Genomic DNA, 26,975 nt, shown 5'->3' with positions numbered 1-26,975 from the left:
TTGATTCGGCGAGCAGGAGAGAAATCCCATTGCCGTGCGTCATGCAATGGTCTGCAAGAAAGACATGCCTCCCCCCCCCCCCCCCTCACAGCTCAACACAGTGGGATAGACAAGTTCATACCTTGCTAGGTTCGCCATCTTCATCCAACGACTGCAGTGATGTCTTGCTGTTGCGAGACCTGGTGAACCGCGGGCTACTTTTGATTATGACAGGAGAGCTGGCAAGCAAAAGATTGCCAGCAACATCATCGTCGTCGTCATCATCATCGTCACCATCACCTTCTGCATACTCACCGGTAGCTTTGCCGTCGTTGCCACCACCATTTAGGATAGCAGAGCGCGGGCGGCAAAGTCGAGAGCGTCGATTGCTGCGAAACACACTGCCGCCGCCTTCAGAGAAGCCTGGTTTCGGTACAAAGGACATTGCCCGTGGCCTGGATAACATTGCCCTGGGATCCAGATCAGTGGGGAGTGAAAGGCTCTGGTTATGCGGAACGGGGCCTGGCGAGTGCTGCGCAGCAGTCGGTGATAGAGTAGCACGCCGCGGAGGGGCATCCTGGTCCAGTGACAAGTGCGCCAGCGACATGCTCCGCTTATTTCGTCCACCACCACCACCCCCACCACCACCACCAGGCTTAGTCCCAAACGTGTAGAACCGGCGTCTGTGACCAGTCGTGATCTCCAGTAACGTGTCCCGCGTAGCAGAAGATGACTTTAGAATCTCGCTCTCAATCCCACTCTGTCTCCTAGTCAGCTTCTGCTCACTGCTGTGTACCCCGTTTTTCTCTGCACTCTTCCCTGTCGTTGCTGTCGCGCTTTCATTAGCCTGTATCAGCAGATCAAGTGTTTTAAAATATGCTGTAGTTAGTTAGTGCTGAGTGCAGCAGCAGCATCATCATCAATCAATCATTGGAATTACTATCATACAGGGCCAAGGAGTGTGTAGGCCCGTCTGAATATCACCATTCCATTATAAGTCCACTTGCACTCATAGTCATTAAACATTATCATTATTCCAGTCATGTTTGCTCCTGTGAGCTAAGATGTTTGCTCCTAGTTAGCATTGAGATCATTTAGAAACACTACCAGCATTACACAATTATTGCTCCATTGTATTGCACCATTGTATTGCACCATCGTACTGGGGTTGATCAGCACTCGGTAACAGTTTAGATAGAAACACCGCACCTCGGAGTCAGAGAGATGAGGACCGCCACATCACATCAAACAAGTGGTGTGTCAATCAGCATCTAGCATAGCACAGTATGATTCTGTCCATTAGTCCTTCAGTTCAGTTAGGGCATGTCCTGAGTTAGAACCATCAAGGTACACTCAGTGCCATTAGCTGTTACTGAGCGCTACTGGCAGCGGCCATACTACAATTAGCCCCGGTTTTAAGTGTTTACCTACACCTGCATGCCGGATAGAAAGCAAGTATATTAGCAGCAGGCATGTGATGGTCAGCAGATGTCAATAGCACATTCAGACATTGCGCCAGTGTCGTGAAGTAAGTGCTGTTGGTTATTATCATTAGCAAGCGATATTGACTACAGGCAGCAACAGCAAGCGAGCTGATGATAATTACTTTGTTATCAGGTGTTGATTGTGGCTTTGACTTGGTGGTGCTGGGAGCTGGTGCCATCTCCAGACCGCCAAACATAGCCAGTGTCATTGCAGCAAGGTTAGTGGTTGCCTTTGGTGCCTTGGAGGTAGCAGCCTTGGCAGGCGCTACGACAGAAACCTGCGTGTGCACAAGGTTATAAACGATGCCATCAGCCATTACATCATCTGTTACACCATCCATTACATCATCCATTTCATCATCCATTACACCATTCTTTACATCATCCATTATATACATTAGCAATGTTTTTTTTGTTTTTTTTTACTGAATACCACAGTACCATCAGATGCTGCACAGCGTGTCACCCATTACAACTCAGCGTTGTCCTCTTCTGGACTAACTTCGTTCTCCTGAGTAAATTCACAACGCAAGTTGCCCGGCAGATCCAAGGTTGCACTTCTGTTTTCATGCCAAAAGTGGTCGATGAAAAAAGTCGCTCGTTGCTTGTTGTCTGGCATATGTTCTATTTGAAAAAGAAGTGGACGGCGCGATAAGTCGAGGGATAGAGCACGTATTTAAAGACTGTGCATAGCACACTCGTACTTAAAGACCGTGCATAGCACATACTCAAAGCTGTGCATACATTTTAGAAAGAGCAGGAGAGGAGTGGAACAACAGGCACCAAAGCTCCACGCTATTCGCGGCGCAGCTTCGGCAATGAGCTCTTGCTTCACACGTGGTTGGCAAAACCAAAGAAGGCCGTCCACGTGCTGCAATTTCTTTTTAATTTTTGTCCGAGTTAGATTACAGCATATGTGGCTGATCCCACATGCTCACACAGGACATACACACACCGGATATATTTCAAGTGGAACACCAGAGATTGAGAGAAAGGAGAGGTGGTGTACGTTTGTTGTACAATGAAACAGTGGAGCGAAAACTGGAGACTCGGGGATGACAACTTAATAGTCACACCCATTTTAAAAAGCGTGCAATTTCTGGATAGAGAAAAGTGCTACGCAGAATGTATCACTCACTGTTGGTCTTCGTGCAGATCCGGGTGAGCTGCTGGAGAAGAAAACCAAGCAAAGAAATGATAAGCACACAATTATCCTCTCATCCTCGCCGCCTCTATGACCTGCCAGAATGCAGAACACCATATTCTCACCGTGACACAACTCCCCAATAAACTGGCACAGACGCTTGGTGGGGGTGGGTTAGGTATACCATTCATTAGTTAGTACAACAGGCTCGGCAGGCTCGGAGCACTTGTTTCAGTGGCTTGGATTGCAATTTCTGAAGTCATACCATAGGGCAAATGCTGTGCAAAATGAGGCTTCGCTTTGGGACAGAATGTGCATGTTATGTGTTGCCAACATGCGTTCTTGCTGATTTCTCAACGATTGCTTTCGAAGGTTTGGCTTAAAGCTTACTGAATCACTTTGTACTTAGCTATACTTGTACACCTTGCCAGCAGTATTATTTCACATCAATAAAGAGACACTATTTGCCATTATTTGGCCTTCCTCAGTACGGGGACCAAAGGGTGAATGGGACTAGGAGAATAATGAGGATTATCAGAACACACACTTAAAGCGACTTGCACAGTCATACTGATTCGGATTACCGGGGTAGGAGTGACTGTACATCAGAATGTCACAAATGTATCTGGTCCCTCTTCTCGAGCTGTGCAATGTCTGACATGGGAAGATGCCCAACAAGGTCAATACAGCGGTCAAAAGAATGTGTACAAAAGCCGGTTGGCAGAACACAATCATACCCGTCTCCATTGAGTGCTGCTGTCCTGGACAAATCATTCATTGAGGTTGCTGGCGAGGGACTGATGAAATTCGTCTGTGCACAGAAGATAAATTATCACATACACACGCACACGGCAACAGACTGGATTCTTCGGGGCTGCTAGGCGTGACACAGCTCTCCAATTTTTTTGATATCCTTGAGCGGCAGAATTGACATGCCCGTACCTGCAGAACCTTGTTGCGACATGCCAAGCCATTGAACTCAGATCGCACTATACCTACTGCAATGCTCTGCCAGGCATGAGTCAGCATCACACCATCTTATTACAGTGTGTCTGTTTGTTGCACACGTATACACACCACACAGCAGTTGACTACATTATATCTACAAATATCATGTGCAGGGGGACTAGCTCACATGGTAGAGCGCTCGCTTAGCATGCGAGAGGTACCGGGATCGATACCCGGGTTCTCCAAGGCGAACATTTTCTTCTTTTCTTTTTCGCCAATACTAGACTACAGCTGTACTTTTGAGATTGGCAGAGGCAGTAGCGGTAGTGCGTTGCTCTACAGGACGTAAATCATAATTTTGTTCTATCCGTCCACATGGCTCTTGACGTATAGCGCAGTGTGGAATACCTACAGTCCATTTCAAAACTATAGACGCGTACCTAGGCAAAAACTGTTATGCCAGCATCTATACCACATAAAATCTGTGATCACTTTGTGCATAAATTTTTCCAAATTGGGCGTCTGTTATCCAATCCTTTAGGAACTATATGAGAGTAATTGTGGAGCGATCCTGAGCAATATTCCGAAAACTATTCTCAAAAAGTTCCAACCAAATTTGAAATATTTCAAAAACCCTAAGAGTCTATAGTTTTGAAATGCACTGTAAGGGCCGTTTCACACGAGGTATACATGGCTTTTCACGAATGGGTGTCTAGGCACAGTACACAGCGCGTGATTTCACACGAGTGTCGCAACATGCTTTTCAAGCAGCAGTTGCCATGGCAGCTTTGACCTGCCTCGCACAGAAGTCGTAAAATACGGAATCCGCACGCGAACGCGGGAGTTTTGAACACAAAATAATAATAATAATTATTAGTTTGGCAAGGAGATGTTCTCTCCCTGATTCTCGTTTTCTTTGATCGCCACAAGGAGAGAAAGATGAACGGACGAGAGAGGTTGCAAAGGATGGCGAGGCGTAGAAGGACTGCATTGCCCTCGCTTGTTCAAAGTGTAATTTCAAGTTTTTCTCTGGATTCAACCATCCTGAGCGGAACGCAGCATTGAGTTTCTCGGCGATCTCCCTTTCCCTCACAATACGCTTCACCATCTGGCCACTTTTTGACTTAGTCGGCCCACAACTCAATAAGTCTAGCCTCCAGGTCATCAGAGAATATTTGGCGAGGCATTGTCCGAAACGGAAGGCACAACCAGCAACCAGCAATGAAAGCAAACAGAAGCAAAAAAAGCAAACACGACGACAGATCACAATGCAAGGAAAACGAAGTTTGTCAGTAGAACGCTGGGTATATCCTGCTTTCTACACCCCTCCTGGTCTTGCTGAAAACGTACACGATGCGTTTCACATTTCGCGCCAAAGGTGCTCCATCTCCTAGGGAACATAACCGGAAACGTGACATGTACGCGATTTTGTACCTCGTGTGAAACGGCCCTAACTTCACGCGCCCACACATGTACACATGTATTGTCCACACATGATGGAGTATAGTGTGCTGGGAGACATGCAAAGAGCCATCCAGCTTACCTTGGTCGAATGCACTATGCTCTCCGGGTAGTACTTTTGCTGCATCTCCAAGTACCTCTCCTCCATTTTCTCATGCAGCGGGCGCACGGCCTCTGGAGCAAGGCGTGCATGCACTACCAGGCCATCACCCAGAATGATGATCTACAGCAGACAATCAGCAGTAGTAACAGAAACCCAAATGAAAATGACTGACTCTGGGTCCCAATCCACTAATTGTACAGCATCCCCCTCCCCCATCTCGCATTGCTTTGCCAGGACCTGCTTCTAGCAGCACTGCACATAAAAGCAAAGTAAAGTTAGCCCGATTCGAGTTTAGTAAGACCCAAGTGTTGAGAAACACTTTAACGCCCTTGCCACCAGCGGGCCACCACTACGCCCGACTCCCTAGTGGAAGATGCGGAGCACACGTGATTTCTGGGGGGGGGGGGGGGGGGGGGGGGGCTCCCTCAGCCCACTGGTGTGCACTGGCCCAATCACGCCATAGAGCACATCGTTGTTACCCTCACTGCATAGGTCAATACCATAGCGAAGGTCATACCTGCTCCTTGATCAATTCTTTCAGCCTTTCCACAAGCTTTGAGTCCTGTGGGTTTGATTCCTCGTACTCTTTCGACAAGAATGCCTACAACACAGCAGGGGCAAACAGACATGCAAAGCACATACATCAGCAGTGAATGAAATCTAGCTAATCTACATTGGCCCTGTGAGTCATGTCCATGGTGCTCAGTCACTGGGACGGCTCACAATCCTCGATGGTGTGACCTGGACACCGACCGTGTTTGCACTGTAGAGCTACATACGCATTTACTCATGCACATGCACTTAACCCCATGCTGCTGTCTTTTCGCGCACTGTACCTGTCACACACACACACGCACGCACGCACACACACACACACACGCACACGCATACACACACACACCACTGCCAGAAACTGATCATGTTGGTCTTGTGTTGGGAGAGGGGAAAGATTTACAAGAAACCTGGGAAAGATGACTCATTCGACTATTCAACCGCCCCATGGCCGACAACCCCCAGTTCTGAAAATAAGCGTACGATCTCCCTCTCCTGCTTGTTATACTGTCCTAGATACCAACCTCTTCATAAACAGCCAGTCCGCCCATCACCGCAGCGTCAATCACACCATTCAAGATCATGCTAAGCGGGTTAAGCTGCTCGGCGTTCTTCTCTGCCCTCGTCTTGCATTCTCGGATCTCTCTGTTCTTGAGCGCTATGCACTCTACCGCATTTGCAAGAGGAGAAATGTCAAACTGCGCAGAACAACACAAGGAGGCCAGAGTTAGAGAGAGTCAAGTAATACAATCATATGGAACAAAGCTACTGTTCAACCCATCAAGTACAGCCTGGAACCTTTCTGTTCTATCCATCAAGTACAGCCTGGAACCTTTCTGTTCTATCCATCAAGTACAGCCTGGAACCTTTCTGTTCAACCCATCAAGTACAGCCTGGAACCTTTCTGTTCTATCCATCAAGTACAGCCTGGAACCTTTCTGTTCTATCCATCAAGTACAGCCTGGAACCTTTCTGTTCAACCCATCAAGTACAGCCTGGAACCTTTCTGTTCTATCCATCAAGTACAGCCTGGAACCTTTCTGTTCTATCCATCAAGTACAGCCTGGAACCTTTCTGTTCAACCCATCAAGTACAGCCTGGAACCTTTCTGTTCTATCCATCAAGTACAGCCTGGAACCTTTCTGTTCTATCCATCAAGTACAGCCTGGAACCTTTCTGTTCAACCCATCAAGTACATGTAGAACCGCCGCTATTGATCATATTGTACTTCCTCCGCGTCATATTGTACTTCCTCCGCGTCATTAAAATTGTCGCTTCGCACATCGCAATATTTGTTACTTGGCTCGTTTCAGTCAGACTGTCGGAATCGCTGTTTTCTGTGTTCAAACACTGGTGCGACCCTTCCTGCGCAATGTCTACTTGTTACTGAAGCCGTGGTGGTCTCGGCCTTTGTCGGAGCTCTCTTCCGCACCAAGCAAATTCATCGCGCTCCGCACTATTCCGCCCCAGAGCCCATTTCGTTTTCTGGAGTTCGTGCTGTCCCACATCATTCGAGTGGGCTTTTATCAAGACTGAAAGCTCGGGTATAAGAACCCTGGTATCTCTCCTGAATACGAAATGCTGAAGTTGACGATGGCAAGAACAAAGTGGTCTCAAATTCCTAAAATGCGCTACTTGTGGCGCATGTTGCTGCGAAGGTAGCAGGTCTGAAAACACCGACAAAATCAGCGAAGCGCTTGCCAAGGAAAGAAGGTGCGGAACTGCTTACCCTATCCCACTGGAAGGTCGTTACAGTGTACTTGAAAAATGCTAGCTTGCCTTCATCGCCTGCCACCTGGAGGCATGGATCGCTTGAAAACGAAGTTTCTTGACCTGAATTTGAACGTGCGCCTTCTTCAGCGTATTGTTGAGTGCTGAAGGGCCTGCCTCAAAGTCTGATGAAGACGTCAACCTTAGCTGCAAGTGCAGCGAAGCGGGAGGCCACAAACTACAGTCCATTCATAAAAAAATGGGTCCTGGCTCTGGCGAGCTCCCGTATTTGGCGATTTTTCGTGATTTCATCGTACACAGTGCAGTGCTGCGAACTTTGAAATTTGAAAAAGGGTCCAAAAAGGGTGCCTGAACTGGGGTTCGAACCGCAGAATGCACTGTTGCAGGCGGGGTCAAACGGCCTGGATTTTGATGGTTTTTCCCAATTCAGTGCTTTTGGGGCAAAACCTGGCCGAAATCCTATTCTTGCTATGGCTTGCTTTTTGGACAAAAAAACTTCAGAAACATAATTGGAAGAGGATTCCATATGGGATTGCAGAAAAAAATTCTAAAAAAACTCAACGTTTGACCCATTTATGGCCAAAAGCTAGAAGTTCATTTTTTTCTGAATGGACTGTAAAGCTTGGTCCGTCGACAATGCTCTGCCTCAATTTCTAGCTGATTTCTTTGCCCTTCGAGTGGACAAAATGAATTCGAAAATCGCTCTGGGAAGTGACAATTTTAATGACGCGGAGGAAGTATATGGAGCCGGTAAATCGAGGCCCTGAGTATTGGGGTCGACTTAAAACCGGTAAAATACGGTATTTGACTCTCAGGATCTCATCAGAGATATTATTAGGTCAGTTTTATGAACCGGTTGCAAACACAGCAAGCAAGCCTCTGAACCACCAACCAGAGAAGGCGTACTGCCATTGACTTACAGTTTCTCTATGGCTGACAGGAGACCAATGAAGAAGTCCAGGCAATGGTAGCTCAGTGGTGTAGATTGTACGTTCAATCCACATGTCCTGCACAGGCACAGATAGTGCACCAGTCAACCATGAACCAGGAACGCAAGGCTGACAAGGCTAGTGTAACAATGCATGCCACTGCACAAATATAAATGTTCTGCTGGGGCTGTAATGCCTCATGTGTTATGTGCGGATATGCCTGAAGACTGCACGATTGTTGGCGTATCTTCTCATTAACCTATGAATTTCGGAAAATCGGTACATTGCGACTCAGTATAATACCATGTCTTACAGTACACAAGTCTACACAATGAAGTACATACCGCAAAACCTTTCTTTTCGCCCTTTTGCACAGGCCGATTGAGAGTGAACGTCTCCACATTGTTAGCAGGCGGTTGGCTGCAGTCAGAGGTGCACAGCAAAGAGTGAGGGTTGAAGACGTGTACATAATTTACATATCCATTACCTCTGCTATCATTTCCAGCTGTGATACACTCAACGGCCAAAGCAGGCATGTTGAACACGGAGACAAACAAACTCAGGTTGATGCATTCTCTTCAGTCAAGGCCATAAGCTTCTGTAGGAGCTGTGTTTATTGACTTGAGTTACTGCACATGTACTTCACGTGTACTCCAAGTGCTAGTCTCCTGGTGATTGTTTTTCAGCATGAAGCTCTGAGTCGAGATATGTTTTTTTTGTTCCACCGGGTGTTTGTTCGCATTGATTCGATTGAAGCTCTGCATGTCATGCATCCAGCACTTTGGCCCGTAATCAAGGTTCTTCTGAGGATTCCTTCTTAGGTTGCTTGGTCCCCTGAACAGAAGCGAGACGTTTGTACACGTCACCTACATGTATGTTCAGATCCCGTTCCCCAAACGCAGGCACTCAGTACAGGTGAACCGACTGTGCCAGTAAGCATGGCATAGGCAGACTGGATTTCAATGCCACTCAACTCCAGGCACGTTTGCACTCACTACGCACCGATCTGGAGTTGTATGCACAGATGGGTAATGAACTATTCATACAAGCAGTAGGCATTCCGACTCGCCCAGTAGGCATACGCTGGAGCCATGCAGTATTGCCGCCATAGCAGTTATACTACACACACTCACCTTGCATACACTGACGCACGCTCCAGATCTCTGAGCTGGATGTTGGGCTCAACCTTTGACAGTTGAATAACTGAATGAGTGGAATGTCAAGGAAATCAGCGACCTCCAGTAGGACGGAATCTCCTACTACCAATTACGCGATTACTCGATTTTAAAACATGCAGGCAGGCAGGCAGGCATTGTGGGATGGTCTAAGACCAGAATTGAGAAAAAGAGGGTACCAGGTTCAAGTCCTGCTTGGAAGCGGAAGGATTTTTTCCAGCCGTGCTGCGACCCACAGTTAATTGGGAACTCGTGGCCTGGCACGAGGGAAGCATGGATGCAGTGAATGGGATGTTCAGTCTTTGACCACTTTGCTGGGTCTGATCTTCTCACCTCCCACCGCTTTTGGAGCCGCGTCTGTGCCTTGATCCTTGAAGGGTGGTGGCGTTCCTACGGATGCGGAAAACTCGGCCTCTAGCCGAGTCTGCCGCGAACCGATCATTATTAATATTTAACATCCCACTGCACGCACAGACATTGAAGACAAGGTTTGGGCTAGACTGGAACTCACGCGGGGGAAATGGGGTTAGGCTTACACCCAGGCCACTACATGGTAGGACGAATGTGGAGGGGGCCGCTAACAAGGTTAGGCTTACACCGCACTTCCACATGGTAGGACAGATGTGGAAGTAGGCTGCTAACGGGGTTACGCTTACACCCGGACATCTGCATGGTAGGACGAATGCAGAGGGGCTGGTAACCTGGAGTTGGGTGTCAGCTCAAAGGCTTACGGGGTGCTTTGCAGCCACCCACTCCATGTGAATGCCACCCTTTCCGTGAGTTCCTTATTTATTTGTGACTCGGATAGTATGTAGTAATGAGTACTGTGATACTAGTACCACGCCAAATTGGGTGGGTTGGGATGGGGAAAATTTGGCAAAGAGCTAGTGTTGGAGCAAACAGCAAGTGAGAGTGGTAAGCAACAACAGGAACAAAGAACACGAGTGCATGCACATATGGGATCAGATGCGCTGGTAGGTTCAGCTGCCGACAGAGCTAGAGGGGGAACACGCTTCCGCGTGGCGCGAACCGTGCCCGTGTCACGTGCACAGCGGTGTGCGTGGGCAGCTCAACGATAGCGCTACGGGTAGATGTGGAATGCAGTGTGAAGTAGCGGCATCGCTACGGGTATATATGGAGTGCTACGTGCAGTAAACGCAGGCGGGCACGCGCTGAGAGAGCGTTACGTGCGTGTTAACTACAGTTAATACTACGTATAAACTGAGGTTTATAATGATATAAGCCGTGTGCTGTTCCTGAAGATAGAAATGGGCTGATTGATCAGCAGGACAAAATAATCGTTCGGTTGGAATCCTAACCATTCTCCAGCCCTACAAATTGCTGGATCACCGTCCACTCCTACATGCACAACACTGGATCATTCAACCACCAACCACTAATGTACACACAACATCACAACATCACAAGAGGAGGGGTTCGCTGTGATTGACAATGGGAAGAGGATACACATGCCTTCCTTGTATTCATACTCGGCATCTGGCTCTGTGTTGAAGTTCAGTATCTACAGAGACAGCAGTTGAAACAGGACACAAGATGGTACATGTACATGTGAACACATTTCAAGAATGTTGCGATGGGTAAATACAGGAACGACTAAGAATAGACCGTATTTTCTGGAGAATAAGCTGTACCTTAAAGGCTTAAACAATCATAATTCACCCAAAAAAGCTGGTGCGGCTTACGTTACGATGGCCAAATGAACCGTGAAATACGCCCTCGGTGGGAAGTATGTGGTTGGCTCGCGGCGGGCTGGATGATATAGCCCTTGGTGGGCAATGCGGCGTAGACCGCGGCGAGCCTGTCCTTACGCGGGTCTGTTCTTTCATCGCAGGCATGCATCTTTACTCAATCACTCAATCGATTATTATCAAAGAGCATATTCTTGAATAGTTGAATTGTCCAAAAGAAGTCATGGCAACTCCCAACCTAATGTGCCCATTGTATGTTTGTGCATGGCCAGCCCGGCTCTTGAATACAACATGCCATTGATGTTGTTCGGGTCAACCACCACCGTATCGAGAAGTGGTTGGGGCGCAGACAGCCGTGGGATCTTCACCCAAAAAAGTAGCACAGATGCGTATGACCTGTATCCTGATGTATTACCTCAGTTTACCTGATGTGCTTGATCTTTGCACATGCATGCCTTCATACGGCCCATGAACAGTATTTCCTCCTGCTTCCCCATAACCTGTTATCTGCTGGTTGCTCCACTACCTTATTGCTCTTCCTTATCTTGCCGTTCATGCGTGCACTTTGAAATACATTATCCTGCTGTTCGCGAACTATTACAATGAATAGACAGGCTCAATGTCACTACACTGACCGAGGCACTTGGGAAGCTGGCAAGTAGCAGGTGCGTGAAGTCGGACACATGCTGAAACTCGCGTCCACGAAATATGAATTGCTTGCCCTGAGCAGCACACACACACAAACGAAAAGCCATCGTGTTGTTTGTGATTCCGATTACTGGTACCGCATCAGCAGCAAATAAGTGCCCAGACAGTAACAAATTTAATCATAAGCGGTGGAATCCGAAAGGGATCAAGTCTGTTATACTTATAATCATTATAACGATAACACCAGCAGTACTATTTCCAACACAGCATGTGAGTAACAGTTGCATGTAATTGCAGCTAGCAGAAGACAAGCAGCCTCCTCTGATGCAAACCTACCTTCATGAATGATGGCGCCTTTGTACCGTAGAAGCCGACGCGGAAGAATTCACTGACTGGACGGACCTCCTCCACAATCTTGCCAAACAGATCTGCTATTCTTTGCTGTTCACAATAGAGGCAAGCGAAAAGAGAAAGGGACATTAACAATGTGGGTGTTTGCGCGTGGGCGTGCAAATTACTGCGGACAAGGGGAGCATTGTTCACCACCACCACTAGCAGTGAAGAGTGAAGAGCATTTAGCATATTGGCTTTCCTTGCTATAGCCACTCACAGTTCATTGAAATTAATATGATTCAGTCTGCTAAATCAAAAACCTCCAAAATAGAGGTGCACTGGCAGCTGGTATGCACCTGATGTGATATTAGTCATGAGGGCTTTTTAAAAGTCGTTTTGTGCTGGTCAGTCAGAAAAATATATTTTACTGACTGACTATGAACAGCACAAAACACAGGTATCTTGTGACACATTGACAGACCAGTATGCACGGATCTGGAAAATCCCGAATCGTGTTTGTGCCGTTTGAGACTAAATGCTTGAGACTGTTGCTAGCTAGAAGCATGTCCCCGGTCTCTGAACAGAAGTGCTGAAGGCGGAAACATGACTGGCGGATGCAACAGAACTGCAGGTCAACACTGCGATGTCAGTAAGTGCGTATACTACTCGACTGCTGAGTGTACATAAGAAAAGCCGTGGCAGCAGACTGCAGGGGCAATTTGGAAGAACTATTATGTACGGGTATAATAGAATAGCATTCATACAAGTGTGCACTGGCAGTATGATCACATGCATACTCACGTAGATTGGAATCAAATCTTTGTACTGGAAGGTGACAAGTTCATACTGATCGGCTAGTTCTTTGCAGAGCGGTATAGCCTCTTCGTAGACCTGGCAAGCAACCATCGGCACATGTACACAACCAAACAAGTGAAACATTTGTCCCGGAAGAGCTACTTAGCAGTACAAGGTAACGTTATTACTACGCAGACCTCTGTTCCTCTTTGAAGCGGCAAGCGAGTCTTCAACAAGCAGATGTATCTACCGTTTGACCTTTTCGGTCTCTGTGCTGATCGTGCCTGTCAGAACAAGGTCAAATCTTGCTTGAGTATGTTGGTATATCAGCACAATACGGGAACAAAGTGCAGGAGACTTAGACAGAAGAACGCTTGCAAACACCTTCTACAATCCTAGCGCCCGATCCATATCAATTATCAATTACATCTGCACAGCTTAAGTTCTCATTAGCCCACAGGTTTAGCTACAGATCTTCTTTAGCCCTTGAATAACTCGAGTGAAAGCTACTCAAGGTAAATAGGTAATCAGTAGTGGTGGGTCAGGACAGGACTGCTGGAAGCAGTTTTTGATTGGTCCGCCGGTCACACCGTAGCTAGCCCTTTCATAACTAGTGTACGGTAACGGGTACACATACCCGGTAACCTCCTCAGCAGTAAACACGCGTTGATAGCCAACAAGTTGATCTGGTGTTGACCTGACCAATTGGACCGGTTCCCGCGGGCCTGTGTGTGGACGTGTATCGTCCATTATTACATATGCAGTGTATTTAAAAAAAGTGAGTAGGCGACTTACCTTGGCCTTGTCAAAGAAATCAATGATCATCTTGTAAAGATGGATCTTCAGCTCTAGCTCCGTCTTCGCTGGTGGCAAATCAGGAAAGTCGCATTTGACTGTCACTGCAATGTCTTCCCACTAAGACAATGGTCGCCACACAAACAGAGAAACAAACCCAGGACTGAGCTGCACCTCTACGACCCTGGCACTGGCTACTCCTGTATGACAATGTATGACAATGTATGACAATGTATGACAATGTATGACAATGTATGACAATGCACAAAGCAAACCTGACATACTGTGTCACAACAGTCATGGTTTACGCCAGAAGGCATGCAGCATGCACGCACATGTGCACACTTGAACACGTACTAGTACCATACCTTTAGTATCTTAGCATGGTTGAGCAAGGAAAATGCCGCCTCGGAGTAGTTGTGGGCAGCCAAGTGGAACTTGGCTAAACGATAGATGTACCTGACATGAGTAAGGCACAAAAGAAACCCATCAGTCATATCAGTTGTAAACACCGGTGAAGGCACACAATGCAAGACAAGCTGTGCTTGAAACTGTGCATGCACTGCTCGATTGGACCGCTAGTGAAGACTGTAGCCATGATACTCATAACTGTACGCAGCTTCCCCCCCCCCCCCCCCTCTCTCCTTTTGACGGGAGATTTTGCTGAATACAGGTATCAGGAACATTTAGAGTTTTATTTCCTGGCGAATGGTGTTGGCGTGTGTTAGTGTCTTCACCTTCGAGTGCGGAGAAGAAAGCAGCTGACAAATTGATGGCAGCTCACCTGGTTGCTCTTCTCTCTTGATCTGTCTACACTACATCGAAATCGCTGTGCTTGCCCGAGGCAATTAATTCGAAGAAGTTTGAGGAGATTTGCACACTCCTGGGAGGCTATTTCAAGAAGAGTACTCCTACAACTGCAGCATTTCAGTTTCGTCAGTCTGTTCAACTCCCTACGGAATCTGTCATCGATTATGGAAACCGTCTGAAATGTTTGGCAGTCGATTGTGAGTTCGGCTCACACAGAGACCGAGCTCTGAAGGACCAGCTCATCACGGGAATTCAAGAAGTTGATGAGCACTGCGGAGCCGGAGATGAAGAGTTTCGAAACGGTGCTGGAAATTGCTGTCAAAGAAGAGCTCGCCGTGGCATACTCGAAGGAGTTATCTCTCTCTCTCTCTCTCTCTCTCTCTCTCTCTCTCTCTCTCTCTCTCTCTCTCTCTCTCTCTCTCTCTCTCTCTCTCTCTCTCTCTCTCTCTCTCTTGTATTCATAAATATATGCGAGAGGTGCTTTCATACCTGTGCATGAACTATACGCGAGTGCTGCTTTTGGCCTATGCGCATCGTGTTTACACGCCCTTGGTATGCCTGTCGGTGCACCGCCGTGCAAATATGCTTTCTCCACACCTTCCATCCTTCCATACACGGACCCAGTGCCTGGGTACTCGGCCATACGTTGCTTGTTGCAGCTCTTCTCTCTTCGCTTCTTTCTTCTTCTACTAGCTGTCGTTTGTTTTCATAAAAATAAAAAAGTTTGCAAATCCTAGCTGAGGTGTTTGTTACAACGACATTGCCGACATTACAGCTGAAGACGGCGGCAAGCATAACAAGCATAACAAGCACCACACCAACAAACACTGATCACATGATAGAGACAGTGAAGGTTAGCAGCAATACCCTACCTGATGTACATAGCATCCCGCTGCATCTGCTTGTAGTATTGCTGAACACCGTACATGCATGTGCAAAAAAGCACACACACACACAGTCGGTAAGGGCTAAGAAATGGATTATACACTGGTAAAAGCCATATCATATAATATATAACGAAGTGCTAACTCTAACGAGTTAACGAGGAGAAATCTGTCGTTAAAATAGTTGTTATACAGGAATCGATACATATACTGTCCTATTGAGCGTTGAGAATTAGTGAGAATCGTTACCTTTGGTACACGTAAACTACAGTCAACTTCGCTTATAACGACACTCGGCGGCGGGGCATCACAAATGTGTCCTTATTCGCGAAGTGTCGTTATACCCGAAGTCTCATCATATGTATTACAGTTGGATGGGACTTTGCTCTGGGCATGGAAATTCTGTCGTTATTCGCGAATTGTCGTTATATCCGCAGTCGTTATTAGCGAAGTTGACTGTAGTCAATTTTAGGAAATCGTTATATATGCGCCTCGTTAGAATAATGGTTTTTACAGTACTAGGAAAATGATGAAACATGCATGACTGATACACACATGTGAATTCTCCCTCTATCCACACAGTGATCAATACCACACTGGGCAGAGCAAAGAAGGCAGAACGAGGTTTTGCATGCAACCCAAGTTTCATGCTATGCAATCCTCAGTAAAAATTCTAACATTTTAAAACAGCAAACGCCGTGGAAATAGGCTCTTATATGTACTGCAAGGAATTTGCAAAACATGGTTCTGCCTTCTTCGTGATTGGTATACATGCAAATATGTATACAAACATGTATGCACAGGCACTCCTGCAATACAAGCAGCTGGGTTTTTTCCATTTATTACACGAACCATCAAGTTGATAATTGCTTGCATCCTTGGAATCATGTGCTCGTCTCCGTCCGGGATATTGCTACGACATGGCACAAATTCACGAGACAAGAAGAGAGGAGAGGAGAGGAGAGATAGATAGATAGAGAGAGAGAGAGAGATTAATTAGCAGAAAAGTACTAGAAATTCCTGCTCAAACAACCAGACACTTTGCACACTGTTTTCATCAGAAACTGGAGAAAACAAAAACTAGTCAGAGTGGCTTACCGAAGATCAAGTAGCCGCTCTAACAGCATAGTGCTGTAGTCAACAAATTCCATGCCACCAGCGTCACGCAATGCCGCATCCTGTAGGCAGCACTCCTCCATTCTAAAACACAGCCACACAGTAAAGTTACAAGAAGTGATGAAACTGAGATGATGCAAGGTTGATACCATACCGGTAAGTGCACAATGCCAGCCATGCAGTCAACTTACAGCGCATCCATTTCTGCCTGCTTTAAATTTCGAATGCAACCTCTGATGTTGGTGTTGATGCTTTTGTGCCAAGTTCTTATTGCAGATATTGAAAGAAAATCTATGTTTGTTGGTTTAAAAACACTGGTGATATGCTCACTAAAGCGCGAGATAAGATTATATCGACTTCAAATTGAGCTACCACGTGCAGCCGTGCGATGACCTATCTGCAAACACCACCAGACGTCAGACAGCTGCATTGCACGCACACACACACACACACACACACACACACACACACACACACACACACACACACACACACACACACACACACGCACACACGCACACACGCACGCACACACCCAACACATGTACAACAAGCTATCCGAGCAGCTACAAAGTGCAAGCAGAAGCAGGCGACATCATATCACCCAATAGAACTACGTGTACCCTCTTCTAAATTCAACATAGTCAGATGGACTGTGCAGGCAGATGAACTGTGCAGGCAGATGAACTGTGCAGGCAGATGAACTGTGCAGGCAGGTGGAGGAAGAGAGATGAATTTAACATGACAATGGCAATAACGGCAGCATTGCTTAGCATAGCAAAAGCAAAGCCCAAAGAAAAGACTAATATTCAACTCACATGTTGTGCATATGTTCTCTGTAGCTGTTGTCGCCCATATCATGGATACTGACAAAGTCGTCCAGTTTGTCCACCAGCTCAGCGCATACCTAACACATACAAATGGTATACAGCACACACACACAGACACACAGACACAGCCACAGACACACAGACACACAGACACAGCCACAGACACACAGACACACACACACCCACACAGACACCCACCCACAGACACAGACACAGGCACACACACACAGGGACACACAGGCACACACACAGGCACACACACAGGCACACACACAAGCAAGCACACACACACGCACACGCACACCTCAGACCTCAGACCTGCCCATCGCGGAAGCGATGATAGCAAACAGTTATGTTAGACATAGCAACTTGTGCTGGGATTACACCATTCAACAGCTTGCAAGGCTGATGAATTGACCGCCACTATTTGTACCACTGCCCAATGCCATCGTGCCAGTCCTCCATCTGAACTTGGGTATATTCGGCTGGATGTTTGAAGCTATGCTAAAGGACTTCCGTGAGCTGGACAAGCTCTTGGCTAGCAAGGTCCATTCAGCACGCGATTTCACCGTGCCTCTCGCAGTAAAATTCAAAAACTGCACTCAGGACTTCAGTCACGTTTGCATCAACGGTTGCACCAAAAGTTGTTGGTGGCGCAAGGAGAAGCTTATTGTTTGGAGTGACAAGTGATCACCGTTGCTTTTCCTTATCAGAGTCAACAATACACTTTGTTCCGTAGCGTTGGGAGTAGTGTTGGAGTAGAAATTGCTGAGGAGACGTCGCGGAGGGGCGAGCTTTCCTGCGCAGGTATGAGTATTTTAGCATGGTGGAGTGGAAAAATTCCAAAAAAAATATTTCAAGAAAACCAAGAACGAAGATGGGGGACAAGTCCTCAGTGCAAGAAGAGGTGGGGACGTAGCTTGCTGTTTTATCAGCGCCTGTAAATTGGCTATTTTCAAGACGATCATTCGTGGTATCAGAGGCTGATGACCCTCGTCTTCTGGGATGCTGGCATGGCTAAGCGGTACTGCACCAGGAACTTTTTTAAGGCGAGGCAATGTTGGCTTGATGGAGTTTTGTTTGTAGCTCGCTCGTGTACGATGTGGTGTGACGATGTGGTGTGACTAGTTTGTAGACCCAATAATCATGTGATTATTCGACCATTTTTTAGGGGTATGCCAGTTTCAAGGTTTCCTTCAGAAACTTTTTCAAGGGCTTTACACAGTCGACCTACACCCCAAAGGGAACCTACCTGCAAATTTTGAGTGAAATCGGAGAGATCGATTTGCACACATACTTTGGTATTCTCAGACATGCTCTCTTACCTGCTTTACCCTGTGTTTTTCATTATTCCCTCCGTTTTCCAACAATTCCACTTATATTTGCAATTTCCTGTGTACAATCCCATAAACCCGATTTTCGACAAAAATCGCAGCCATTATTGTTTATTGGCCGCGTACGAACAGCCGTGCGTGGCTCGTTTGTAGACCCATAAATCATGTGATTCTTGGGCCATATTCGAGGGGTATGCCAGTTCAATGTTTCCTTCAGAAACTATTTCAAGGGCTTTGCACAGTCGATCTACACCCCAAAGGAAATCTATCTGGAAATTAGAGCAAAACCGGGGAGGTCGACTTGCACACTTTGCTTTGTTTTTTTCGGACATGCTCTCTTAATTCCAGAAGTAATACTGTTGCATACTATAGTCACCGACTTGTAACGGTGTGCATGGACTTCGTTTGGCCTCACATACATGTACGTCCACTCTCCAATCTCGATCCACATCTTTCAGCTTTCAAAAATAGAACCAAATCATAAACAAGTCTAAAAGGGACTTGACTCACCTGCTGGAAATCTCCGGTAGCCGCAAGTTCACACGATATCATGTTGATGAAGAGCGGTATCACCAGTCTCCGCAGCTCTGACCAGACACCATGAGCAATGAACAAACACACACACCCGCAATCGGATATTCGAATCATGGCATGTGTTTAGTCAGATAAAAATCCAACAATAGCAAGAATGTTAGAGAAGTGCTACGCAGGCAAAGAAAAAGAGATTCGTAACAATAGGATACACACTTCGTGACCTGTGATGTAAGCTGGACCAACAGAATACTTCTTCCGCCAATGGCGCAGAATGCGCAATGTAGAAGTTCGGATGTGGATGTGAATACCCTGTGCTTACCATGCTGCTTTAGCAGTGAGATCTTCAGGAAAACACCGGCCAGAGATGGCACGAATGACAACTTCTGGGTCATGTCTATGAAATCAGAAGAAAGGCAGCAGCAGCACTATTTTTTTATTACTGTCCCATGGCACAAGGCCGTTGGGGCACAAAGAATGTGTGTTGCTATTTCGTCGTTGTTTTTAAATTTGACGGGTTCTCCAAAAGCAAATGGATGCTTATCGGGGGTCTCACAGAGTTAGAATGCAAATTGTGGATAATAGAATGCCAGACAAGAGGTAGGAAGATGAACATTATTCCGTCAACAAAAGAATCAAGAAAATAGAGAATGAGAATTACCGTATTATCCCCGATTATAAGGCGCACTCGATCATGAGTCGCACCCCCACTTTCAGGTTTGAGTCACATTGTCATGCATATAAGGAGGATGTCACAGCCGCTTGTAAGTCGCATCACCTTCTTTGCCCTTGAAAGGGCCACACATTTCTTGTGTTTTTCTTCGGGGACTACGATTTTCAGACAAAGTCGTAGGGTTTGGCTGGTTCCAGCGGAGTTCAGTCTCCATTGCCTGTGCCCCAAGCGTAACATGGACACTCCACCTGGAAAGCCGTCCGATGGTGAGCAAGTTTGAACACTGGAAACACTAGCTGCCGACCATCCGGCATTTGCTACAGCTAGAGATGTGTATAACAGAGTGAAGGAGTTCAATATAGTCTTGATGCCTGCGATTCTTCCAGTGGTTGTTGCTGACAGTATAATTCCAGCCCTGCTAAATGTAGATGTAGTTCTCACCCTCTCTCGAAGTATTTCCTTTCTTCAACAAGGGCAGCTAGCTCAAGGCTCCCTTGCTAGCATCACTTCAAAGCGTTCATCACCGCGGCGCGGCCAAGGGGGCTGCACCACGTTTTACTTCTGTTTCGGCATAGAAATGACAAATTAAACATTTTCGCAACTTTTCGGCGAGTGTGTGAAGTTTTGTACAGTGAACGCCATAATAATTATAAACGATCCATTGTGTGCGACAAGCGTGCCCAGTCTGGCTTACCGAATTGCTGCCACTTGTCCACTACCTCCTTGCCAACTTCCACACGGATGTCGCCATGCCTGCATTCGGTCACAAGATGTTGAGAAAAAGTTGACAACACTGGCTGCAAAGAGGACTCTTGAGAAACATCCCCACCCAGCAATGAGTACAGTCCCGTATACTAGTAAGCCTCTACTTTAGTCACGGGTTGGCCACTCCGCTCGGCTGTGCATTATGGCAGATTGTCTACGTTTCGCGGCTCAATGAATCCACAGTACTTTAAAGAACCTCTATTTTACAAAGACGGCTCTAACAACAGTAAAGCGCCAGTACTTGTACTGCACACATTTGCTACCCATGGTATGCTGCTACGAACTTTGGGCATTATGAAAATAATCAGCGCATGTGGATCCAAAACCATCGCACACACCCATCAGATCGGGCAAGCCGAATGCTGCACATGTCATTTACACCTATGGTTCTAGAAGTATGGCGTGCCCTTTACTCCTGGCGTCACTTGTGAATCACCGGCTAAGTGTTAGCAGCAATCTGTAGCTGCTGGGTAACAATTCCCACCATCCAGTCTAAGAACATACTTAGCCAGGAAGTCATATTGCTGGGCTGCTGGTAACTTATCCAACTGCAGGGCCGGTGCGCATGCAATGTCCATGAGCAAGTTGAACAGAGATGTCCATAGCTGAACATAATACAAAAACACACACACACACGCACACACACATACACGCACACATGCACACATGCCCATTCGTACTCACTCCTGGCAGAAAGTGATAAATTGATAACGTGGGTCTCTCCTGGGGGGGGGGAGGGGGAGATAGAGCTCAGAAGTCCATAAGCATTTACAACAGCTCTCAAGTATACTCAGACCAGTTCTTGTTTATTCTTTCACCTCTTTTCTTTTTATTACTTTTCGATGTTCTAGTCTCGCTTGTCTCTTCTGGATTTATTTCTCACAATGGTGTGGCCACTGGATTTACTTCTTACAATGATGTGGATTTACATAGGAAAGTTGCTCCCCATACCGGAGCTCGCGCTTTTCTGCCATGTGGCAATTCAGTCGGCGGAAAAGCGCAAGTTCCGGCGGGGGACCATCTTTTCGCATGAAATCATCGTCGAAGTCGCTACTACTATCTTGTGATGTGGATTTACTTCTGATGAAATAAAATGAAGTACTATCATCACACTTGACACGAGGAAGGTGGGGGGGGGGGGGGGGGGGGGAAGGGGGGGGGGGATATACAAGCAAATGTGGCTGTGGAAGCATACTGCACATGTCCCATACTTTAGAAATGACAACACACAGGTGATTAACGAGTTCACCGGCATTGCAGGAAGATATAATATGTAACACACACACACATGTAGCTACAATCTTAAAAAACTTCCCCGTAAACAACAGAGAGCATTGCTACGGGTGCAGTGTGGCGGGCCATACCGAAACGGAGAATTTCCTTTCACGGTGCAAGACTTCTTGCATGGATGTCGAGAAGCACTTGGTAGCTTTCAAAAACACCCTGCGCAGCCAGCCAACAAATTTGACACGATCACAGACACAAAGCAACAGGTCAGTTGTGTGCATACGCATGACACACTGCTGTGCCAAGTCAGCTGTGAAGCATGTACCAGCAAGCAGCACACTGCCACCAGGACGGTGCACTCCGACACAGGAAAAAAAAACCCCACTTCTACTGGGGAAAAAAGTACATGGAGTCATGAGGCATCTATTTCAGTGCCGTGACATCTCACTTGCAACACTGTATGTGGCTTAGCATACATACACAACACATCTGTATCCATGTTTGCTAAGACAAAGTATTAAACGCGGTATGGCGAAAGCAAGTGTGTAGTGCAGGTGGCTAGCCATACTTGCACACAGCAATCTGCATAGCTGCCCAGTCGTTTGGAAACGGACTCTTCTCCAGAACTTTGCGCAGGGCGTCAAAGAACTCCGTCAAGAACCCCTGCATTGCCATCCACCCATGCACGCACACGCATATGGACATACATGTACACACAAAGAAGCACGCACGCACATACACCACAAGGAAAACATATGATTAAACACCAGTAATTCACCCAAAAAATCGGTGCGGTTTATAATACGATGGTGAAATGAACGGTGATGAATAAGGTAAATGTCTGTATTTCGTAACAAACCTGGGTTATACTCCAGAAAGTACAGTAACTTCAGTAAATTGGTCATACTACTGGTGGACAACTGCAGATAATTAATGAAGGCGAAGGCAGATCAGCGTGCACCAGGGAGTCGTAAAATTACGGCTCCCTGGCACGTGCTATTTACTGGCCGTCAGTGGACTTAGTATAGCACTCGCACAAAAGCTGGGCTACAGGCCCTATCATCCTGATTCATCCCAACACCAGCAAGCCAGCAGTGCATGCATGAACTGACTATTGCCATCCCACTTAGGCCAGAGTGGGCTTGATCCCCTTACCTCGGCCTTCTCCCAGCTATCAAAATCAACCAGGTATTGTTGATAGTGGCTTTCCGTCATCAGGTCGAGGAGTGACGAGAAAAGTGTAGCGGCAGTCTGACGCAACAGAGCAATAGAAACAGCGCAGGGATGATTGGTGATCGCGTAAACACACACAAAGCGATGGTTCGTGACGGTGCCCAGTGCCCACACATACACAGCGATGATTGGTGATGGTACAAACATAATGCAAAGAAAACATTCAACTTGATAACACTACACTTCTAACTAGCAGTTGCCAGCAACACCAGTTCCCCAGGCAAGTCACAATGGTTGTGAATGAGATCCCAGTGTGCAGAATACTAGTGGCAAGCAGAGACAATCATGGAAGACAGCAAACGGTGTGCGTAATAGAGAACCAAGGACAGGGGGAGATTAAGTGTAGGGTACACTCACCGCTGTCTGAGATGACTTGCCACGTTGACCAGATAGGCGCATCAACACAGCAAGAAATGACTTGGAAATAATCGATGTATTATCATGGATTGCACCCTGCGGCACACACATTACACACATCACACACAACACATCATAAGTATATGAGAGTGTAAGAATCAAGTAGTGCCTCATTGCTGCCAGAAAGTCATCCTACACTAGTGGCAGGCATGAAATTGGTACCTCCTTGTTTCCGTTTCTTTATTTTATATAAAAGCACACCTTGTCAAGCATCACTTTGCCAAACACATTTTACGTCCAGGGCAATGACTGACTCAGAACAGACGATTCGAGAGTTGCACTGCATTAGGAAGTGAACAGTGGTTCCAAGTACAGGTATGCATATCGCACAAGATCAGAACAAGCATTGCAAAGTACAATTCACGTTGCTTACTACATCATCTTGCTTCAGAACCCTCAGTAAATCGCCTTCGATTTCCAGACACTTCGCAGCCTCCAGCTCTCCTTGTTGCATGAGTGACTTCAAGTGGTACAATAGCGTTGGCAAGAGAATTGTGCGGGCATCTAAGAACAAAGTCCATAAAGAAATGTCGAATAACGATGAGAGATCATGGATGATGTGAATTCTTACAAAGATAACAAAAGCTCACAGACAGCGTTGAACATAATGAAATAATTATACTTAGGGTGGCATGAAAGTAAGGTTCACGTCAAGTATGGATCCCTGTCAAACACTGAACCGCGTAAACCGTGTACTGACATCCAGTGTCGTACTTAGCAAGGACAGGAAACCAAAAAATATATAGGGTTCCATGTGAAGAACTGTAAACATCAAATTTCCATTGGTCGAACAGACCCTTTGCACAGCTGTCGACAAAAGCACACAAGGTTGCCACCGCCAAAACCCACCTTCATTGCGCCAGAGATCACTACTGACGATACGGCCAATGCAGTGCAGCTTCTGATTGTTGAGGCGATTGGTAGGCACGCAGTCCAGCACGCGTTGGATCACTCGCCTACAATTTCACCCACACCCACCCACCCACACACACACATATACCCACACCCACCCACACACAGGCAGATAACTCATTTACAGAACACGCACTCGTATCTAAACCAAAAGGCAGGAAGGATGCAGTGCTTGACAAAAACCTATCATGGTGTCGCGAACGTCGCGATGAAACACCAATTTGCATTCGAAATAACTACAGTTGTCAGCACTTTATAAACCAGCACCCTCTATAAATACCGTATTTCCACAAATAGTAGGCCGGTCTACTATTTTTTCAACCTCGTCCTAACCCGGCCTTATAATCGAGGACGGTCTTGTATTCGAGGACGGCCTTTTATTCTTTCAACCCAGTTTGACCCCGGTCTTCTATTTCTCGCCACACAGTTTTACCCCCGTTCTTCCATTTTCTTCTACACAGTTTGAGCACGGTCTTCTATTTTTTTCCCACAGTTTGAGCACGGTCTTCTATTTTTAACACAAGAACAAAGACTCATTTAGTAGGCCCGGTCTTCTAATCGGAGACGGTCTTTTATTTTTCAATGGCCCCCTGCCCCGGCCTTGTAGACGAGGACGGCCTTTTATTTGCGGAAATACGGTAAGCATAATTTTCAGCAACCAAAATATCCTTTTCGTGTCCCTAAATTAATCCAGCAGGATTTCCGTAGCACGAAATGGTGCCGAATTATAAAGGGACCGCTGTGCTTGTATTTGCACATGTGTTCTCCTAACATGTCTTTTTAAATACTTCGCAGCTGTATGGTTCCAGTCTTGTGTAAGAGATAGCTACCCGATTTCTGTCTCGCTAGCTTTCTCCACGAATGAATCCATACTTAAAGACACACGGAGATTCTAGCTTCGAACTGACTTCATAGTCTGATTCTGTGAATTTCTTGTTCTCAAAGAAATTCTTCGTCGTATTTATTTTCGCGCTCTAGATTCGTTGGACTCGTGCTTGATTTTGCTTTCTTTTCTTTGTTATGTATGCCATATGACATGCACGTACTCATCACGTGATTACGTGACTGCATGCTCACACACAAACTGTACACTAGGCTAGTGCACTTTAGCGATAGCAGCCATCCACTCTCCTTGTTGTTTCTTCCTCTCTGTTTTCTCTCTTCAGTCGCTGCAATAGTCTCTTTTACATCTTTCCACGCTGATGAACGACGTGGTCGCCATCTTTATGCATGTTCTTGATGTGCACCTGCTCTTTTCCCCGTTAATTTTATCTTGGTGGGAGAGAAGTAGATAATCAAACGAGGTACGGAGGGCTTGATGGCTGATCAAATCCCTTGGGCTGGTCCCTTGGGCTTTGATCAGTCATCAAGCCCGACTGCACTTCGCTTGAATAGAGACAGACCTGGCTGAAGTATTTTCACCTCGACCACATACACCTTGTTCATGCTGAGAGTTCTGCAGTTCTGGAGCTAGATTTCAAACTCCACAAGTTGAGAGCCACAACATCCCCGACCACCACCCCTATCAGTTTCTTGTTCTTATAGCCAGACCACCTTGAAAAGAATGAGATTGGGCATGATCAGGGCTTTGATGAATTTCCTGTACAGTTGCCAATGGCAGCGGGCTTTGATGGTTTCCCCGCACAGGTTGCCTCTGACAGTGGGCTTTGATGGCAAATCAAATCCCGCCCTCCGAGGCTGCTGAATGGTCGTATCCTAGCAAAAGGCACATGGGTCGTTTGAAAAATACTTTCCAAATGAAGAAAAAATGGGTTTGCAAATTATTAAAGAGTCTTTCAGTTGGTTCACAACGCGTAAACATGTCAGGAGTCACGACATGGATCGTCCTTGCTGGTGGAGCATTGAGAGTCTGGGCATCAATGACGACCCAAACACAACCGAAAATGACATGGTACGTGACTACTTCAACGCGACTGAAAAGAGAATAGTCGCTACACTGTCAACTGGTCTTGGAAAGAGAAAGCTCAGCAAGTTATCTATGAGCTGACCAAAGGTCAACTACTCTCTCTAGCAAAGCGGCTTCCACGGCGGACCACGTCTCCTCGCCTTTAGCTAATTCCAGTTGAAACATGGCAGGACTCGGCAGCTTTGACGTGATCAGGGACACAAAAATCCCTTGGCCACAGTCCCGCTCGTCAACAAGACGAAGATAGCTTCTCTCAAACCAATGACAATTCCTTGTTTGGAGTTAATGGCAGCGCTAATCGGTTCTCGGCTGATCAAGTTCCTACAGGACACACTGTCATTCGATCTCTACCGCACTGTTCTGCGGTCCGACTCAACTTGTGTCTTACACTGGATCAATGGCACAAACCAGCAATCTGTGTTTGTCCAGCGGCAACTAACGGAAATCCGGTCGAATCCGACAATCGAATTCAATAAATATGTCAATACTGATCGTAATCCTGCTGACCTACCCTCCCCTACCATCCCCTT

General features: G+C 46.6%; 1 protein-coding gene and 1 non-coding gene across 5 annotated transcripts in view; one reads left to right on the top strand and one right to left on the bottom strand.

Annotated features, from left to right (window-relative positions):
- The window catches only part of LOC135805637 (dedicator of cytokinesis protein 3-like), a 66,698-nt gene that overhangs the window by 6,787 nt on the left and 32,936 nt on the right, over positions 1–26,975 (bottom strand). The window contains exons 28-57 of one of the 4 annotated variants that reach the window (XM_065319705.1): positions 24,456–24,562; positions 23,980–24,110; positions 23,547–23,642; positions 23,112–23,207; positions 22,525–22,619; positions 22,094–22,172; positions 21,234–21,334; positions 20,659–20,717; positions 19,614–19,688; positions 19,271–19,347; positions 17,415–17,503; positions 16,579–16,680; positions 16,333–16,393; positions 15,469–15,509; positions 14,155–14,245; positions 13,787–13,906; positions 12,998–13,087; positions 12,200–12,304; positions 11,851–11,937; positions 10,974–11,028; positions 9,465–9,534; positions 8,676–8,751; positions 8,323–8,409; positions 6,196–6,369; positions 5,637–5,720; positions 5,099–5,239; positions 3,345–3,418; positions 2,602–2,632; positions 1,586–1,741; positions 122–826 (exon numbers count right to left, since the gene is read on the bottom strand). In XM_065319705.1, coding sequence (XP_065175777.1) covers positions 122–826; positions 1,586–1,741; positions 2,602–2,632; positions 3,345–3,418; positions 5,099–5,239; positions 5,637–5,720; positions 6,196–6,369; positions 8,323–8,409; positions 8,676–8,751; positions 9,465–9,534; positions 10,974–11,028; positions 11,851–11,937; positions 12,200–12,304; positions 12,998–13,087; positions 13,787–13,906; positions 14,155–14,245; positions 15,469–15,509; positions 16,333–16,393; positions 16,579–16,680; positions 17,415–17,503; positions 19,271–19,347; positions 19,614–19,688; positions 20,659–20,717; positions 21,234–21,334; positions 22,094–22,172; positions 22,525–22,619; positions 23,112–23,207; positions 23,547–23,642; positions 23,980–24,110; positions 24,456–24,562 — 3,355 coding nt within the window. The remainder of the gene's footprint in view (positions 1–121; positions 827–1,585; positions 1,742–2,601; positions 2,633–3,344; positions 3,419–5,098; positions 5,240–5,636; positions 5,721–6,195; positions 6,370–8,322; positions 8,410–8,675; positions 8,752–9,464; positions 9,535–10,973; positions 11,029–11,850; positions 11,938–12,199; positions 12,305–12,997; positions 13,088–13,786; positions 13,907–14,154; positions 14,246–15,468; positions 15,510–16,332; positions 16,394–16,578; positions 16,681–17,414; positions 17,504–19,270; positions 19,348–19,613; positions 19,689–20,658; positions 20,718–21,233; positions 21,335–22,093; positions 22,173–22,524; positions 22,620–23,111; positions 23,208–23,546; positions 23,643–23,979; positions 24,111–24,455; positions 24,563–26,975) is intronic. The other 3 variants (XM_065319706.1, XM_065319709.1, XM_065319708.1) reach the window with 3 other exon arrangements.
- Positions 3,728–3,800, top strand: Trnaa-agc (transfer RNA alanine (anticodon AGC)). The gene has a single exon. It is a non-coding gene; the product is annotated as a tRNA-Ala (tRNA).

This window comes from Sycon ciliatum, chromosome 1 (assembly GCF_964019385.1).
Source record: "Sycon ciliatum chromosome 1, ocSycCili1.1, whole genome shotgun sequence".
Classification (NCBI taxonomy): Eukaryota; Metazoa; Porifera; class Calcarea; order Leucosolenida; family Sycettidae; genus Sycon; species Sycon ciliatum.
This window is presented reverse-complemented; position numbering and strand designations above follow the sequence as displayed.